The sequence below is a fragment of the Yarrowia lipolytica genome, chromosome 1F (genome assembly GCF_001761485.1).
Source record: "Yarrowia lipolytica chromosome 1F, complete sequence".
Lineage (NCBI taxonomy): Eukaryota > Fungi > Ascomycota > Dipodascomycetes > Dipodascales > Yarrowia > Yarrowia lipolytica.
Genome location: NC_090775.1, coordinates 579,722 through 594,382, shown reverse-complemented (window position 1 = coordinate 594,382; position 14,661 = coordinate 579,722). Strand labels below are relative to the sequence as shown.

The 14,661-nt window shown below is 47.4% G+C and overlaps 7 protein-coding genes across 7 annotated transcripts; 3 read left to right on the top strand and 4 right to left on the bottom strand.

Moving 5' to 3' along the window:
• Positions 1–219: 219 nt before the first annotated feature.
• YALI1_F05936g (uncharacterized protein) lies at positions 220–756 on the bottom strand (the record flags this gene model as incomplete). The annotated part of the gene is made up of 1 exon (XM_504971.3): positions 220–756. The coding sequence occupies one exon, from the start codon at positions 754–756 to the stop codon at positions 220–222; it is 537 nt and encodes a 178-aa protein (XP_504971.3).
• A 3,441-nt stretch (positions 757–4,197) lies between these two features.
• Positions 4,198–4,489, top strand: YALI1_F05900g (uncharacterized protein; the record flags this gene model as incomplete). Its single annotated transcript, XM_068283252.1, has 2 exons — positions 4,198–4,277; positions 4,324–4,489. 2 exons carry the CDS (start codon positions 4,198–4,200, stop codon positions 4,487–4,489), a joined length of 246 nt encoding a protein of 81 aa, XP_068139353.1.
• A 139-nt stretch (positions 4,490–4,628) lies between these two features.
• YALI1_F05893g (uncharacterized protein) lies at positions 4,629–5,013 on the bottom strand (the record flags this gene model as incomplete). The annotated part of the gene is made up of 2 exons (XM_068283251.1): positions 4,629–4,893; positions 4,937–5,013. The coding sequence occupies 2 exons, from the start codon at positions 5,011–5,013 to the stop codon at positions 4,629–4,631; spliced, it is 342 nt and encodes a 113-aa protein (XP_068139352.1).
• Positions 5,014–5,614: 601 nt separating this feature from the next.
• YALI1_F05887g (uncharacterized protein) lies at positions 5,615–6,067 on the top strand (the record flags this gene model as incomplete). Its single annotated transcript, XM_068283250.1, has 1 exon — positions 5,615–6,067. One exon carries the CDS (start codon positions 5,615–5,617, stop codon positions 6,065–6,067), a length of 453 nt encoding a protein of 150 aa, XP_068139351.1.
• Positions 6,068–6,407: 340 nt separating this feature from the next.
• YALI1_F05876g (uncharacterized protein) lies at positions 6,408–6,761 on the bottom strand (the record flags this gene model as incomplete). The annotated part of the gene is made up of 2 exons (XM_068283249.1): positions 6,408–6,609; positions 6,667–6,761. The coding sequence occupies 2 exons, from the start codon at positions 6,759–6,761 to the stop codon at positions 6,408–6,410; spliced, it is 297 nt and encodes a 98-aa protein (XP_068139350.1).
• Positions 6,762–7,271: 510 nt separating this feature from the next.
• On the top strand, positions 7,272–10,502 carry YALI1_F05871g (uncharacterized protein; the record flags this gene model as incomplete). The annotated part of the gene is made up of 1 exon (XM_504970.3): positions 7,272–10,502. The coding sequence occupies one exon, from the start codon at positions 7,272–7,274 to the stop codon at positions 10,500–10,502; it is 3,231 nt and encodes a 1,076-aa protein (XP_504970.3).
• A 1,304-nt stretch (positions 10,503–11,806) lies between these two features.
• YALI1_F05814g (uncharacterized protein) lies at positions 11,807–12,916 on the bottom strand (the record flags this gene model as incomplete). The annotated part of the gene is made up of 1 exon (XM_504969.3): positions 11,807–12,916. The coding sequence occupies one exon, from the start codon at positions 12,914–12,916 to the stop codon at positions 11,807–11,809; it is 1,110 nt and encodes a 369-aa protein (XP_504969.3).
• Between the last annotated feature and the right edge of the window lie 1,745 nt (positions 12,917–14,661).

Below are 14,661 nucleotides of genomic sequence, written 5' to 3'. Positions count from 1 at the left end.
CCTTTCTAATGCCATTTCTGGCTATAAATTAACATCGTCTATATACAATTGGGAGAGAGTGTAGAGTTTCACGGACAAAATGGCACTGAGAGACAGTTGGTGTTGTATGGCACCAATCAGTCAAGTCGCCAGTCGCCAGTCGCATCTGCATCAGATCCCATTCACACAATCCTAGATAGTGTAGCTCACAGCCATTCACAAACCGTCATGTGCTCCCGTTCACTCCTTGACCCACTCCAAATCCCCTCCGTCCTGGTTGAAGCGGAATTCGCGCTGCTTGATGGTCACCTTCTCGCCATTCTTGGCCATGATATCCTCAATGGTGACGGGCTCGTCGGAAAATATCTTCAGATGGTCCGCAATCAGGTGCCGGTTTTTGCATCCGGGACACTGGACCAGGACCGTACCGCCGTGGTACGCCTGGTGCGACATTTTGTGGCTCGAGGGGGTGTCGCATCGCTTACACGTGAACGAAATCTGGTACATGGGCGTCACCTCGCCGGCGGGCTCCGCGTCCTTGGCGTCCTGGGCGTCCTTGGCTCCGGTCTCGTTGACCGTGGGCACCTTGTGTGACGGGCATCCGCATCCGTCGCCGTGCTGGTGGAAGACGGTAGAAGCGGTGGAAAAAGGAAATCGGGCGGCCATGGGCTGGATCTGGGCTGTCACGGGGGCCACCGGGCCGGAAGCAAAGCCCCATCGGGGGATTCCGCGGCCAAATCCACGGGAAAAAGTCATTCGCGCAACGTTCCGAATCATGTTTGGTGGTGTGGAGAAGATCGAAGAGGCGATGGATTTATATATTGATTTGGTGGTAGATTTGCTAAGGCGTGCATTGGAGCTGCAACTGGTGGTGGCGGCAAAGTTTGGGGTTTGGGGTAAATTGGAGAAAATTTAGTCCATGATCCAAGGATCCGACGGGCTCAGAAAGTCGATTATCGCAGAGACCCGATTTTTCTGATTTTTTCTCCTCTTTCCGTCGTCAGATAGGCCCACTTCTCGCTCTAGTGAATAGGTAAACTGCATAGTGAAGTAGTCAACTACAGTCAAGTGAGTCAACTAGAGTGTCAAGTAATTTTAACTGCAGGGTCAAGTGAGTCAACAACAGTGTCAAGTGAGTCAACTAGAGTGTCAAGTGAGTCAACTACAATGCCAAGTAATTCAACTGCAAAGTCAAGTAAATCAAATGCAGGGTCAAGTAAGTCAACTACAAATCAAGTAAATGAAAGTTTTGTGTTGAATGTGAGAGTGAAGCTGAGATTCCCCTTTGAAGACGTTATCGGAACAATTTATAGAATATTGTCGAGATTTATTGCAGCTGAGAATTCACGACATCCTCTGGCGGTGGCACTTTCCGAATCTGGCCAATATTCGAGGAATTGTGTTGATCTTTGAACTAATTGCAGTTCCACTTGACCTAAACTAATTGACCCAACTAAGTCCAAGTGAAGATGTAGATATATTTGAAAATAAAAGAAGCTACAACTAAGCCCAAGTGAAAATGTTGAAAAAGAGCTACGAAGTCTTCAGTGGGTTAACAACTCACTATCAACTCACTATCAGCGGCAGTGAGACGACGCCACAACCGCAGATCCCTGATTGAGAACTCTTGGTGGAAATTTCGACACAATTACCTGATAAGCCTTTATTTCTTCTGTCTTGTTCCCATCGTCACCACCCTCCTACATCTCACCCTGGGAATGAAGTCCTCGGTTATTCTGACATTTTGTATACGAAAATGTCGACCTTCCAATATCATTCCATCTGTTGAAAGGTGATGATTCCAATCATGTACTTTTTTTTCTTCTTTCAAGCCTTCAAATGTCCACAGCTAGCGAGGAGTCTATGAGAACACATTGGTACCCAGAAACAGCCCATATAATTTGCTACAAAAACCGAGAGAAGTATTTTCCTAGAGCAATCCAAATGATTGACCATCCTTTAATGTACTTAGTAGTACTCCTTGTCATCCTATATTGGAGTTGTAGGTGTGTGCGGCATTGTATTGTAAATCCGCTGAGAACGGCATATATCCCATTATTTTGTATGAGAAGGTATCAAGTTATCTAAATGAATTTGATCGTCTCCATTTCATCTCCTAATTTTTGTATATATCAAACAATATCGAAATATTTGGTGGATTTTCGGTAGTAATAAGTCATTATCCTATGTCGTATCGTACAATATCTCACTGGAATGGGACAACTGAGACAAAAATTTAATCAATGGGTTGAAGTGGCGTATATACCCAATCCTCGAGTTGCGCTGGGTCCAATGGTATATCTTTTATTACATTTTGTCACCTATTTATCTAGTTAGAAGAGTCAGCATTCCCATGTAGGATGAACGACTTGGTGTTTCGACTTACTCTCAGACCCACAGAAGAGATGAGGAGACAGCCAGAAGCACGGAAACATATCCCATTTCGTGGACTGATACGGAAGAACGAGTGGCGAACACTGGAAGGACGACGACAGAATAGGGGAAAGAAGTGCTTCAGCAGTAGAAGTAAGAGTGGAGTGAACTAAAGGGCTGAAACAAGTGAAGAACCGTCATGAAGGAGCCACATAGAGAGATTGTTAAGAACCGTCGAGAAGGAGCCATTAGATAGATTGAAGCAATTTCATTGCTCTGGTCATCTTCGCCCCTATCTTCATGTCTTCTTATCCCTTCGCTTCAACATTTTTTTTTTCCCAGGTGCGTGATTGAAGGAAGAGAACAGTCTGGGTAGAGTCAACGGAATCAATGGAGTCAACGGTGTCACGGGGTCACGGAGTCACGGAGTACACGGAACTAACGGAGGTCATATCTGCGACTTTGCTAGCTTTCTCCTTTCCCAGTCCTGCCATGAACCTATCACCAGCCAGTCAACAGTGACTGAACGTTTAGTGAAGAAATGATGAGTAATTTACCAGAGGAGGAGCAGTTTCGGCTCTTTCACTACGATTTTCATTGTGTTCCTTCTCCAGAGGCCCTCTTGCCACTGATATGTACTGTATGTACTGGTACAAGATCAAAGTCAACAACACGCTGAACAAATATAAGCAATTCTTTTCTAAAATGTCAACAAACTCTAGTTCAGATCAAATCCCAAAACGCACAATTAACCAATATAAATGTACTACAAGAGGCACTTTTTTGGACATTTTTGTTGAAAACATATGTCTTTTTACATTAATAGAATACTTTCCAATTTTCTAAAGTTCCTCTAGCAGCGAATTGAAACCCCCAGCACAACTTTTGTTTCAACAAATACCCAACAAATTCCAACAAATTTCCTTCTCCACCATATTCACCAATTCAGCTACTAAACGGCGTAAAACGGAAGCCTGTCAAGAAGTAATTCATGATTCCCATCCTTATTTGTCTTCACACCCTTTCACCTCTTTTCAGGAACTCGCCTCCTCCAATAAGTTGACTCGTACCTCCGGGTATGCTGTTCCAAACCACGCAACACACAACTCACCATGACAGGCGTCATCCTTCGGTAAATCTTCCAGCGCAGTCAATGGTGCAAAATATCTGTTTCCGCTGTGTCAAAAGAACTGTTTCTGCTGTTTCAACCTAACAGTTGCTGCTATTTTCTTCCGTTGCTCATATTCCGATTCTCTTTCGCTTTCGGTGGGTGCATTTCTAACTAGATTGAAAACGGTGTAAAGCCCAAATCTGCCTATATATCGGAAACTTCTATGGAAAAAAACAAACAGACAACCTAGACATCCTTCATCCAGCCCCCCTACAACATTCTGACCAACTTTCACAACTCTTGCAACTCTCTAGCTTCTCAATATAGACCCTCTGTTGCTCCCGGTCTGGCCGCCATATTAACTAATACCAACTAAACTTGGACCGAGCCCAATCCAGGATTAGTCCAGTCCGCCCAACGTCCACGGTCCAACCCATTATACCACCAACTGCCGCCTTACCACCAGTTAATGCCGCATTCTTCCGCCTCAACACGCTCACTTGTGTACCGACCGAAATGAGCTGATCATAAGAGCGGTCTTATATCTCTGTAGCCCGGATATCGGTAGTTACTTTTCGCCAACTAAACCCTAAGAATTTTGCGCCATTTTACTTGATCACAAATCTACAAATGCCCCGGTAGTTGGAAAATACACATTCAACGAGACTAAAAAACCCACCATCGGAATCGCACCTCAAATACCATCAAAATACACTCTTCAGATCCCCCATCACATGAACATAAATTACTACCCCGACACACCCATCCCACCCCACAGAGCAAATATCTCAGGGTTGCTCCCCACTCGGCTCGCGTCACGTGACCCAAAGCTACTATGCGAGACATGCAGGTCCGTATAGAAGCTTGCTGGCGAAAAAAAAAAATGCGCAGATAGTTGCATGTTCACAACATACGGCTGGCAGCACAGCCAATGAGAGGAGGAGGATATGGGGAGGTGGAAAAACGGTAGTAGAGAAAGTAGGGGGGGAAATAAAGGGAAAAGAGGTGGAAATTTGGCCCGGATAATGCTGAAAAAGAGGAAATAGGGCAGAAATTGAACCAAACACAACTTTTAAACCAGCTAAACAGGTTGGAAAACCGCCATATACTCCTCAAAAACCCTTCTCCTGATCAAAAGTAACTTTGGCCGCCTTGCACCGGCGACCTAATCGGGCGAGCTGGACTGTTTGGGTCTGGTTGCGGGAAACTTTGGGTGCAATAGGGCGCGTGCCAAGCGTTGCCAAGACCTGCCAAGCCGCGGCCGAGGCGTAGGCGTAGCGAGGGGGGGACAACAGAGAGTAGAGAGATGCATGACGTCACCCGGAAAAACCCAGGATCGGACGAACCCGGGGGCAGAAAGAATCACGTGATCAAAATGGGGACTTGTACACGTTCCAGCCGGCTGCTTCCCATCGTCTCCAAACCCTCTTCTTATCAGCAGTAGGCACTAGCGATAGTTTGTGCGGCATTTACAGGGCCAAGTGGGGTGCAATGAGATAAGCTGCAAGGGAAGTGTGAATGGGGAATTGGGAGAAGTGTTGATTAGTCATCGATTCTGGAACTGGCTAAGTGCATCCGAACATGTCGTCTCCCTCTTGTTACGACATTGTTCCGCCCCCTGGCATGGTCTCATCTGTCATCTCGCGCAGTGCTCATCTCAGATCAAAGTTGCGAGCTAATACGGTAGTGGCTATTAGTGTCTCCAGGAGAGCGTGTGGACAAAGGTCCGTTGGGCTGGTCTAGGAGCCCATCAAGGGATACGTGGTGGGTCTCAAACTGGCGCCATTTGCGTGCAACGGCGGGTTTTGGTCGAGTGGAAACGTGATATTGTCGTGGAGATTAGGTTGGAGGTTTAATGAGCGGGAGAGGGGGCGGATAAAATGTGCATTTGTAGACGAAATCCCGGGTCTATTGAGATAACGAGTTTACCAATCGATTCCAAACGCGATTCCCGTTCCAGGGATATGTTGAGAATTTCCTTCTGGGCAAAATTGGGTCTTTCAGCTCGGGTATTGAAACTCTCCAGGGAAGGAGTGGGTCGGCCACTTTGGACGGCGTTGGGGTGTATTGAAGGTTGTTTTTCGGACCCCCAGAGCGATATTGGTTTCTGAGATTTTTGTACACGTTTGGGAAGCTGCCAATGACGACGAAATGTCCTTTTCCGCACGCACAAGCCCGTCGGGTAACAGTGCTTTGCTTGACATCTTGACGTGGGCATGGAAACCTAGAAAAAACACGACCAGAGACCAGAGAATGGGGAGAGTCGCACGAGAGAGTTCTCCTAAGGGATCACGTGACCGCGGCGAAGCTTGCGCATCTCGACGGTTTTTGACCATGTGGGTTCCAACGTCTCCGTTTGGATCCACTTGGTTTAAGATGGTGGAGGATTGGCAAGGGGGACGGTGGGGGAAGGTAAAAACACGTGACCCGAAATGGCATATACACTTGTATTGGCGGACATCTGACGACGCGTCCGGGTCGTGTTTGTGTCATGACCGGGGCAAATTCCAACCCCTTTTTTTTAGCTCCCTGTTGAGTGACGTTTTCGGCTGGTTAGCACTGCCTCAAGCTGGGCGGTTTTGGCTTTTTTGGCGGAGCGAGTAGAGTTGAGCCAAAGCATTGGCTTGAGGATGATTTTGGGACGATTTTTGTATTTCAAGAGGGTGATTTTTTGGTATCATTGTATTCGTGGTGATGTGCTGATTCTTCTGGTACTTTTATTTTCCTTCTGACGTTACTACAGCCCGAGTTGACTGCATTCCTCCGTCTGGCTCCGACCCCGAAAGACTTGCATCTTATCCGTCCCGCCCTTGAGCCGTGTCTCGAGATCTGGAGATGGAGTCGATAGAGCCGCCCAAGCTTTGATTGCATGATGAGCACTACAAGTAATTGGGCTGATTGCGTCGGTGCAACCTGGCGCCGTTTTTGTGTAACATGAATTGATTTATGACGGCAAAAATTGCAACCAAGGCGTACTCATATTATGGCGGTGCGAGTACGAGCGACTTGGTGCCTTGAATCTGCTGCAGACATGTCGAGTTGAAGTCGTACTGCAACACGTGTTTGTACCTTGGTAGGTGTTTCGATGGATTGTGGTTGTCAGAGGTGTCGATTTTCTCTGCCAGACGAGCCGAGGAGTTCTTCTACTCGTTCATACGGTCGTCTTGTAGACCTCTTATCATAACTGCTATATATAGTGCAACGTTGGGTGTGGTACACTACATTGTAGATACTGTGTACAATACAATGTAGGATAAATGGGGACTATGGAGTGGTAGAACGGGAGAGATTTTGCCATTTAAAAATGGGTCGGTGTTTTATCTGCCGTCTAAATTGTCCAGATTCGTCTTTCCCGCCCGATTCCCCCCTATTATATGGCGTTTTGGAGGTGGTGCTGTAGCCGTGCCTATGTCTGCTGTATGGTCATAAAGTTGCTGGTTAGTCTCGTCTGTTTCTGTCACTTTTTGACTCTTTTTTTTTTCTTGTCCTCCTTCCCTTTTTTCTTTTTTAAAGTTACGCTTTGGGCCCACAGCGGCTCAACTTAATACTTCACGATATCACATCGACAGATACTTAGCCAGACACAGACGCTTCTTGGTGGACGCAAGAGGTGCAAAACGGTGGAAAGAGGCTCCAGGTACGGTCGAGACGCACAGACAGATCAACGGACACAGAAGCAGAACCAAACGACACAAACCAAACGACACAAACCAAACGACACATAGACAACCCACAACACCAACCCACAACACCAACCGACAACACCAACCGACACAAACCAGCCGACACAACACCCTTTCATCACCCCATGCACATAGCTACGTTCCCAGCGCTGGCAATAACAGCGCTGGCCCTGGTGCTGTGGGCCACGGTGGCGACGCACTCGTCCAACACAAACTCGTGCCATATGAGCTACATGAAGCCCGACATGATCGCCATGACGGGCTTCAACACGACCCAGACCCCGCTGGCACACAAGTACTCGCTGCATCTGTACCGCGAGCTGGACGTGGATCTGAGCCGCGAGGTGGGTGGACGCCCGGTGCTGTTTGTGCCCGGAAACGGAGGCAGCATGCGCCAGATCCGCAGCATAGCCGGCGAGGCCGCGGTCCAGTACTGGCACGACCCGCGCCGAGCGGGCGCAGATGCAGACACTTGGGCAAATGGCTCGACAGCCAGGCCGAAATCAGCATTACAAAAACTCAACACCTTTGCATTTGGAGATACCGAGAGTGACACAGAGGGTGTCAGGGGACTGGGCGATGCGGTTACCGCACGGGACATGTCTGGTGACGACAGGAGGGACGCCGTCGAACGACCACTGTCTAACGGCAAGCTTCCCAGCCAGTGGCCCGACGACCTCCCGCTGGACTTCTTCACAGTCAACTTCCAAGAAGATCTCACGGCGTTCGACGGAACCACCGTCATCGATCAGGCCGAGTACCTCAACCAGGCTATTGCATATATTCTCTCTCTCTACTCCTCCCACCCTAACCCCCCCACATCGGTCATTGTCATTGGCCACAGCATGGGTGGCATTGTGGCCCGAACAATGGTCACTCTGGACTCCTACATCCACGGGTCCATCAATACCATTCTCACGCTTGCCACTCCCCACGTGCTTCCCCCAGTCTCGTTCGACAAGGGCATCGTCGGTCTGTACCATAACGTCAACGAGTTCTGGAAAACCGAGACCGTTCCTGGCGGCAAGCTCGAAGACACTCTTCTGGTGTCTGTCACCGGGGGCATTCGCGATCAGATGATTCCGGCAGAGTATTCTTCGGTCGACACTTTCCTTCCACCGACCAACGGCTTTGCTGTCGCTACAACGTCCATCCCGGACGTCTGGATGAGCATCGACCATCAAGCCATGGTTTGGTGTCATCAGCTGCGACGAGTCGTGGCTGAGACGTTGTTAGTGGTGGCCGGGGAGACCACCGAAAAGGTGAGCACGAGGTTGGACACGTTTCAGGAGTATTTTCTTTCTGGAATGGAGAGAGTTGAGAAAAAGGCACAGAACGCGTCTGAGTCATCTAAACTGACTCTCGACACTCTCGTCTCAATTAACACCCCCCTCACCACCACTTCCAATATTATCATCAATGACCATTCGCCCAACCAGCTGGTCAAGACAAAGAGCTACTTCAAGTTTCCCGTGCTCAAGGCATCCGAGATCAACGAGATGAGCAGGTCATTTGCCATGCCCGTCGATAAGGGGAAATCGCTGTTGGTTAAAACCAACATGCCACTGGAAGATTTGCACATTCTCGTGTGTCGAACCAACACTGGAGACGTGGATACCAACGGGTTCTCGTTTTTGAGATACGGGAGCAAGTCAAAGGGCGTGAGAGTTGGTACGGACACGCTTGTGTGTGCCAATGTCGCTGGGGAAGCTGTTGCCATGCCTTCTTCCATCAAGTATGCCACCGGCGCCAAGATTCCAGAGGAGGAGGAAACTGGGGAAGATAACGACATACCTGTCGATAGCGCCATTTCGTCCACCTCTCTGTCTGAGTATATCCAATTAGACGCATCCTCCCTTTCTGGCTTCCAGTACGTGGTGGTCATCGACAACACCATGTCCGAAACTATTTCGTCGGATTCATATCTGCTTGCTGAAATGGCTCTCCCTTCAGACATGGCCGTTGTCGCGGCTCCGACATGGTGGGAGGTACTCAAGGTGGGCCGATTCACCATTGAGCTACCCGAGAAGCGGGCTTTGTTGACGAAAATCTCGTTGCCCCACTTTTGGTCTTCTCTGGTCGCCTTTTCTATCCGGCTCTCCACCTCGGACTCCTTTTCCATGGAATACCAGTGTGAGGCGAAAAAGAGCATGGGCTCCGAGCACGACGTTCTGTTTGCCCCGCTCCTTATGCAGTATTCCGCCCAGCTGCATGAAGCCAAGTTTAGTACAAACTTGTGTGGTGGCTATGAGCAGGGAACACGTGTTGCTGTTCATGGTGGAGCTCCATACATGCCTTTGGCAGAGGGAAGAGACGTCTCCGGCACGGAGCTGTATCTGTGGACCGACTCGTCGTCGAGATCGTCTGAGTCGCTGTCGCTGACACTGGAGATTGACTTATGGGGCTCGCTGGGCCGCTTTCTCGGATTCTACCGTGTAATGTTTGCCATTTTCCCCATGTTTGTCTTTCTGTGTCTGCTCATGATCCAGCTGCGGGTATGGACCACGACAGAGCTCTTTGTATCCCTCAGCGACGCGCTGGACGTGTTTGTGGACTTCCAGCTGCCGTGGATTCTGGCGGGATCGTGCGCGATTCCGTTTGTTCCGCATGTTTTGGTGTCTCTTCTGTACCCGCAGATGAGTCAGCCCGGGCAATTCTTCCTCGGGCTCAATGGCACGCACTTGTGGTTTCTGGGTCCCGTCAGCCTGGTAATCGCTACTGGCATCGTTGTGGTTCTGCACTGGTTGCTTCAGATTCTTACTCTGTGGGTTTGTCAGTGCTACTACATGCTAGGACTTGCTCCTATCGCCCCGGAGTCTCCCTTTTCAGTGAGACGCATTGTCACCATCTCGTTTCTACTGTTGTTGGTATTCAAAATCGTGCCGCATCAATTTGCGTTCATGGTAGCTGTTCTGGTGATGGCTATGGGTGCTGGCAAAGCGCGAGTCGGACGTCTGATGCAGTCGGAAGACAAAGACAATAAGTCTGAGCCCTGTGTTGTCATCGACCGCAATCTCATCAACTACACGCACTCGTTGTTGTTATTGTTGGTGCTCCTGCTGCCCATTAACGCCCCCACCCTCGTGGTGTGGCTGCACAACATGGCCAACAAGTGGCACACGCCTCTGGAGTCTCATCACGAGGTTTCTGCCATTCTGCCTATTCTGCTGCTTGTCCTGACGGCGTCCCGAGGCATCATGATCCGTCTTCCGCAGTCAAAGAGAGCGATCTACGCCACCTTTGCATTTCTGGCGTATTTCGCCCTCTTTGTGTTGTTTCACGGGGTTGTTCATTCGTATCGGTTGCATTTGCTCACGAATGGGTTGTGTCTTTGCTTGTTGTACCTGAGCTTGTAGCTGGGTGCATGCTGAGGAGGACACTGTCTTTAACAGAAGCGTCTGCTGGTGCAGAGCTTCTTTTGTACTATATTATATCACTAATTTATCTACGATACAGAGTGTAAAAGTAGTTGACATTTGATCGGAGTTTCGTTTCTGGGGTTGTACAAGTGTTTTTGCCATGGTTTATTTGTCATTATATATGTAGCCAGTACCCTGTAACCAACATGAAGTCGGTTTGATATTTTCTTATGAATATGGGCGTTTCGTCTAATGTATTATTGGGTTTAGTTGGAGATGTATTTAAAATAGTATATAAAATAATATATATATATATATTTTTAAAAAAAAACAGGATCGTCGGTTTAAGGTTTTGCGTTTTGTTTTGGCTGTCTTGGGGGTGAAAAAAGAACCGTTCTAACTCATGAAGAAATGCTTGAGGAGGGTCCAAAATCGACATGGATTCAAATAAGCGCCTTGATAGTATGCTGATAAGATTTCAGCCATTTTCAACCCTTGCAAGTTCCACTTTGAGTGTCTTCTGAGAGTAACTACTGAGCCGAGGTCCAGCGAATTTAAAAAAAAAAAAAAATCTCTTGTTGTCATGTCGTGTAACCATGGTTACGGGCGTAGTACGATACGAATACGAGTTGTCTGGCGGTAACGAGAGAACTGAGAATGTATAACCTGTTTTGTAGACATTTTAGCCAAAAATGACTCTACAAGAGTATTTAAAAGGTTCAAAAGTTCCGTTTAATCAGTGTACGAATTTTCAATGCTCCAGGGTGAGTTTTGGCGGAGGGTGGAGATACTGGGTATGTTCCGAGTGGAAGTTGTAGTGTTTCTAGTTTGTGCAAATATTGATGTTGGTTTTGGTGTAGTAGGCCAGTTGCTCACCTCTGCTGGTGAACGTTAGATTTTTTGGTGCTTTGGAGTGATTTTTGGTGCTTTTGTAAGGAGATTATAGATCCAGAGATAGCTCTGAACTTGTCTTGAAAAACGGTCTCTAATGCAACTTTCAAATCTCTAATCAGTGCAATTTTGAAGGAGTTATGTAGATATCTACACCAATCTCTTCGTAACAGCGAGTCACTATACTCTAGGGTCCAAAGTTATAAAGAGTGCTGGATTATTAAAAGCGAGTTCAAAATAATGGTCCGTGGGGTCCAGTACCACCAGAAAAAAAATTCAACTCTACAACCTCTCTATCCACACATTCATTCATTAGTATAGTTAAGACAAGGTATAAGCAGAAGGGTTAGAGTGAGAGCTGTTAACGAAATGGGGCGGCATTCAAAGGTTCCATAATGTTCTGGGTCAATTCACATTTTCTCATCACATTCAAAACCTGTGTTGAGAAAGGTGACGTCGCTTTCGGGAGAAGGCATGGCCGGGGAGTCCACCGAGCTCTCGTCATCTCTGTTTGTAGTGGTCGAGAAAGGTCTCAGTCTGTTCAAGAAAACTGTCTTGAGTTTCGATTCGGAGGGCTGCACGTGACCGTCTTTCAGCGCGCTCAGGAGATAATTGCTCTGCATCTCGTCGTCATGGACTGCGGTGGCCCAGATGGAAGACAAGGGCAAAGACAGAACGACCATGAGATAGGCCACTCCGGAGAGAATCCACGAGTTCTTTTCGGGAAGAGCGTAGTTGACAATGATGAGAATAGAAGGCACGACGAGTGACTGTGTCGACATGATGACCAGCACCTTTGTGTATCCCAGGGGTTTTTTGCCCAGGGTTTTTCTGACTCTGATGGCGGTGACGAGTTTGGCCAGGAGCACGAGAGAAGCAAAGGAAATTGAGCAGGCAAAGGATACGTCGGAGGCGAGCCGTGTCCAGCCCATACTTGGCAAGTCACGTGTCGGATGAGTCAGCACGATACACGAGACGATGGTGTGAGTGGTCCAGAAGACAAAGACGACGAGGGACAGCAAGATGAGCCCCACGGTAACGTAGATTCGAGACTTGAGCCAGGCATGAAAAACTGATCGAGTTTGAACCGCGAGAGAAAGTTGCACGGACATGATCATCAGCATCATAAACACGTTGGTGGCCACAGACACACTGATGTCGTTGGAAACATTGGACCGTGGGTCCACAATGTAGGCGACCATCATGAGCATCGAGGCAAAGGGTCCTAGCAGGAAGCGGAAGTACAGAGCCGCGTGAATAATGAGCATGATAAGCGACATTTGGTTGGCCAAAAAGAGGATCTTGGTGCGGTTTTTTTTGCTGATCAGATGCATGGCAATGAGGGTCAGGACTGCTGCTCCTACTCTGACTCCAAACAGAATGGCCAGACGCAGTCTGTTTTGATATAGTTGTTCGAGAGCACCGAGAGGCATTTGACCGAGCACCAGCTCGGTTTCCGGGACCGTTATTGATGCCACCAGCGTGGCAATGTCAAAGTCTGGCCGAGGGGGTAGTTGCATTGTGGTTGGTGGTGGGTAAGTTGGTAGTTGACCAGGGTATCATGTTCAGGAGGCTCGTTTATATACGTTTGTGCATGCGTTTATGTCACTTGTTTGTGCCCCCGTTTCCTGCTCTCTCCATTTCCCATTGACATCGCCAAATAGAGAAGACGAGTGCGACCTTGTGCATACTACATGCGCTTGGGTTAGGGATAGAGAGATTGATCTGGTGGGATCAGGGGAGATCAGGGGAGATCAGGGGGGGCTCTGAGTGGGATTTTCGGGTGGTATCACGTTATTAGAGTAATTATGGCCGGTCACGAAGGATATTGATTGACATGATTGTGTGTGGTCTAAAAAATACCAGAAATGATGATTGTATGCCAGAGTTAATGGATGGGAAGGTTCTCTTTTTTGGTGTGGCCAGAACAGGGACAGAAATGGAGGTATGGGTAAAACATGCATTTTTGAAGATGGTAGCTGGGTATTGGAGGTGAGTGGAGATTGGTTCTCTGAGGGAGGTATTTCCCCTTTTTGTGCTATTCGTGTCAGTGTTGCACTTTTCATCAGCTCCCATAATTTCTCCCATACTGTGGCGTGTTTACTGGAACTGATACTGTACATGCCTCAAGTACAAGTACAGTATATACTGTACACTCGTATATATTGTTACGTCTGCGGGGTCTGTTAGCGAAATGTGGGTCGTTTGATTGGCTGAAAATTGGAAATTAATTTTAATATCCGCGATATATTATTGTTCTGTCAAAATTTGGTCTGTTTCTGGACACTTCTTAGTGGACTGGAAGGACCCTTTGATCTCTTGTTGGCAGGCAGTGTATGTTCGATCTTAGCTCGTCAGAATGACGTTAAAAAGGGGAAGAAAAAAAAAGAAAAAAAGTGAAATTTTTGGGGCTTACAGAGTGTGTTTTTTTAAAGTGGAACTTATGGGGAAAATACATAGCGGGTTTTATGATAAATCATAGTTGATTGAATCTATGCTACAGTATTCCCACTTCCTTCGCTCAGCAGCTGGACCTGAGAAATATTGGGTGTGGTCTTCGCCTTCTAACTCACGTGACCTCTGGAGTTGGTTTCCTGAGTTCATTGTGATCATTTTGATACCATAAAGTCCAGTTTCTGTTTTTTTTCCAGCTCCTTTTTTGTCCGTTACCATTCCCACATACTGCGAGTACATCTTGTCTGGTTGGTACACCACCCTACATACTGTAGTCGCATTCTGCTTCAACGATCCAACATAGCTATTGGCGGGAGTGAAGCAAAGACGCTAATGAGTACTGTATTGGTAGCTTCCGGGAAGCATTTCGAACACAATCTTTCTTTTCCACTTCCCTTTTTTCTTGTATATTCTCGTTCTAAGATGCTACAACTACTTGTAGTCGTCCTCGTGCTTTAATTTTCTTCAGTCTAAGTACACTGTGTACACTACATCCTATATAAAATATAAAACATAAAAAGAGTACATACCGTCGAAATTATACTTGCACTCTGATCACTCCAATTGTGGTAATTTTTGGTCTAATAGAAATCTGAAAATACCATTGAGATCAGCTTGGAATTTCTAATACAGTACAAGTGTATAAAGCTCTTCAGAGTGACGCTGCCAGTATTGACCATTCTGACCATCCAGAGTTCGTACAATATGCTCTCTTCAATTAACTCTTGTAATCTTCATGTAGAACACCCAGCTTTATTTCCCCAGAGTGTCTTCGATTTTGGCCAAATTGACGCCCAAAACATCACATTCC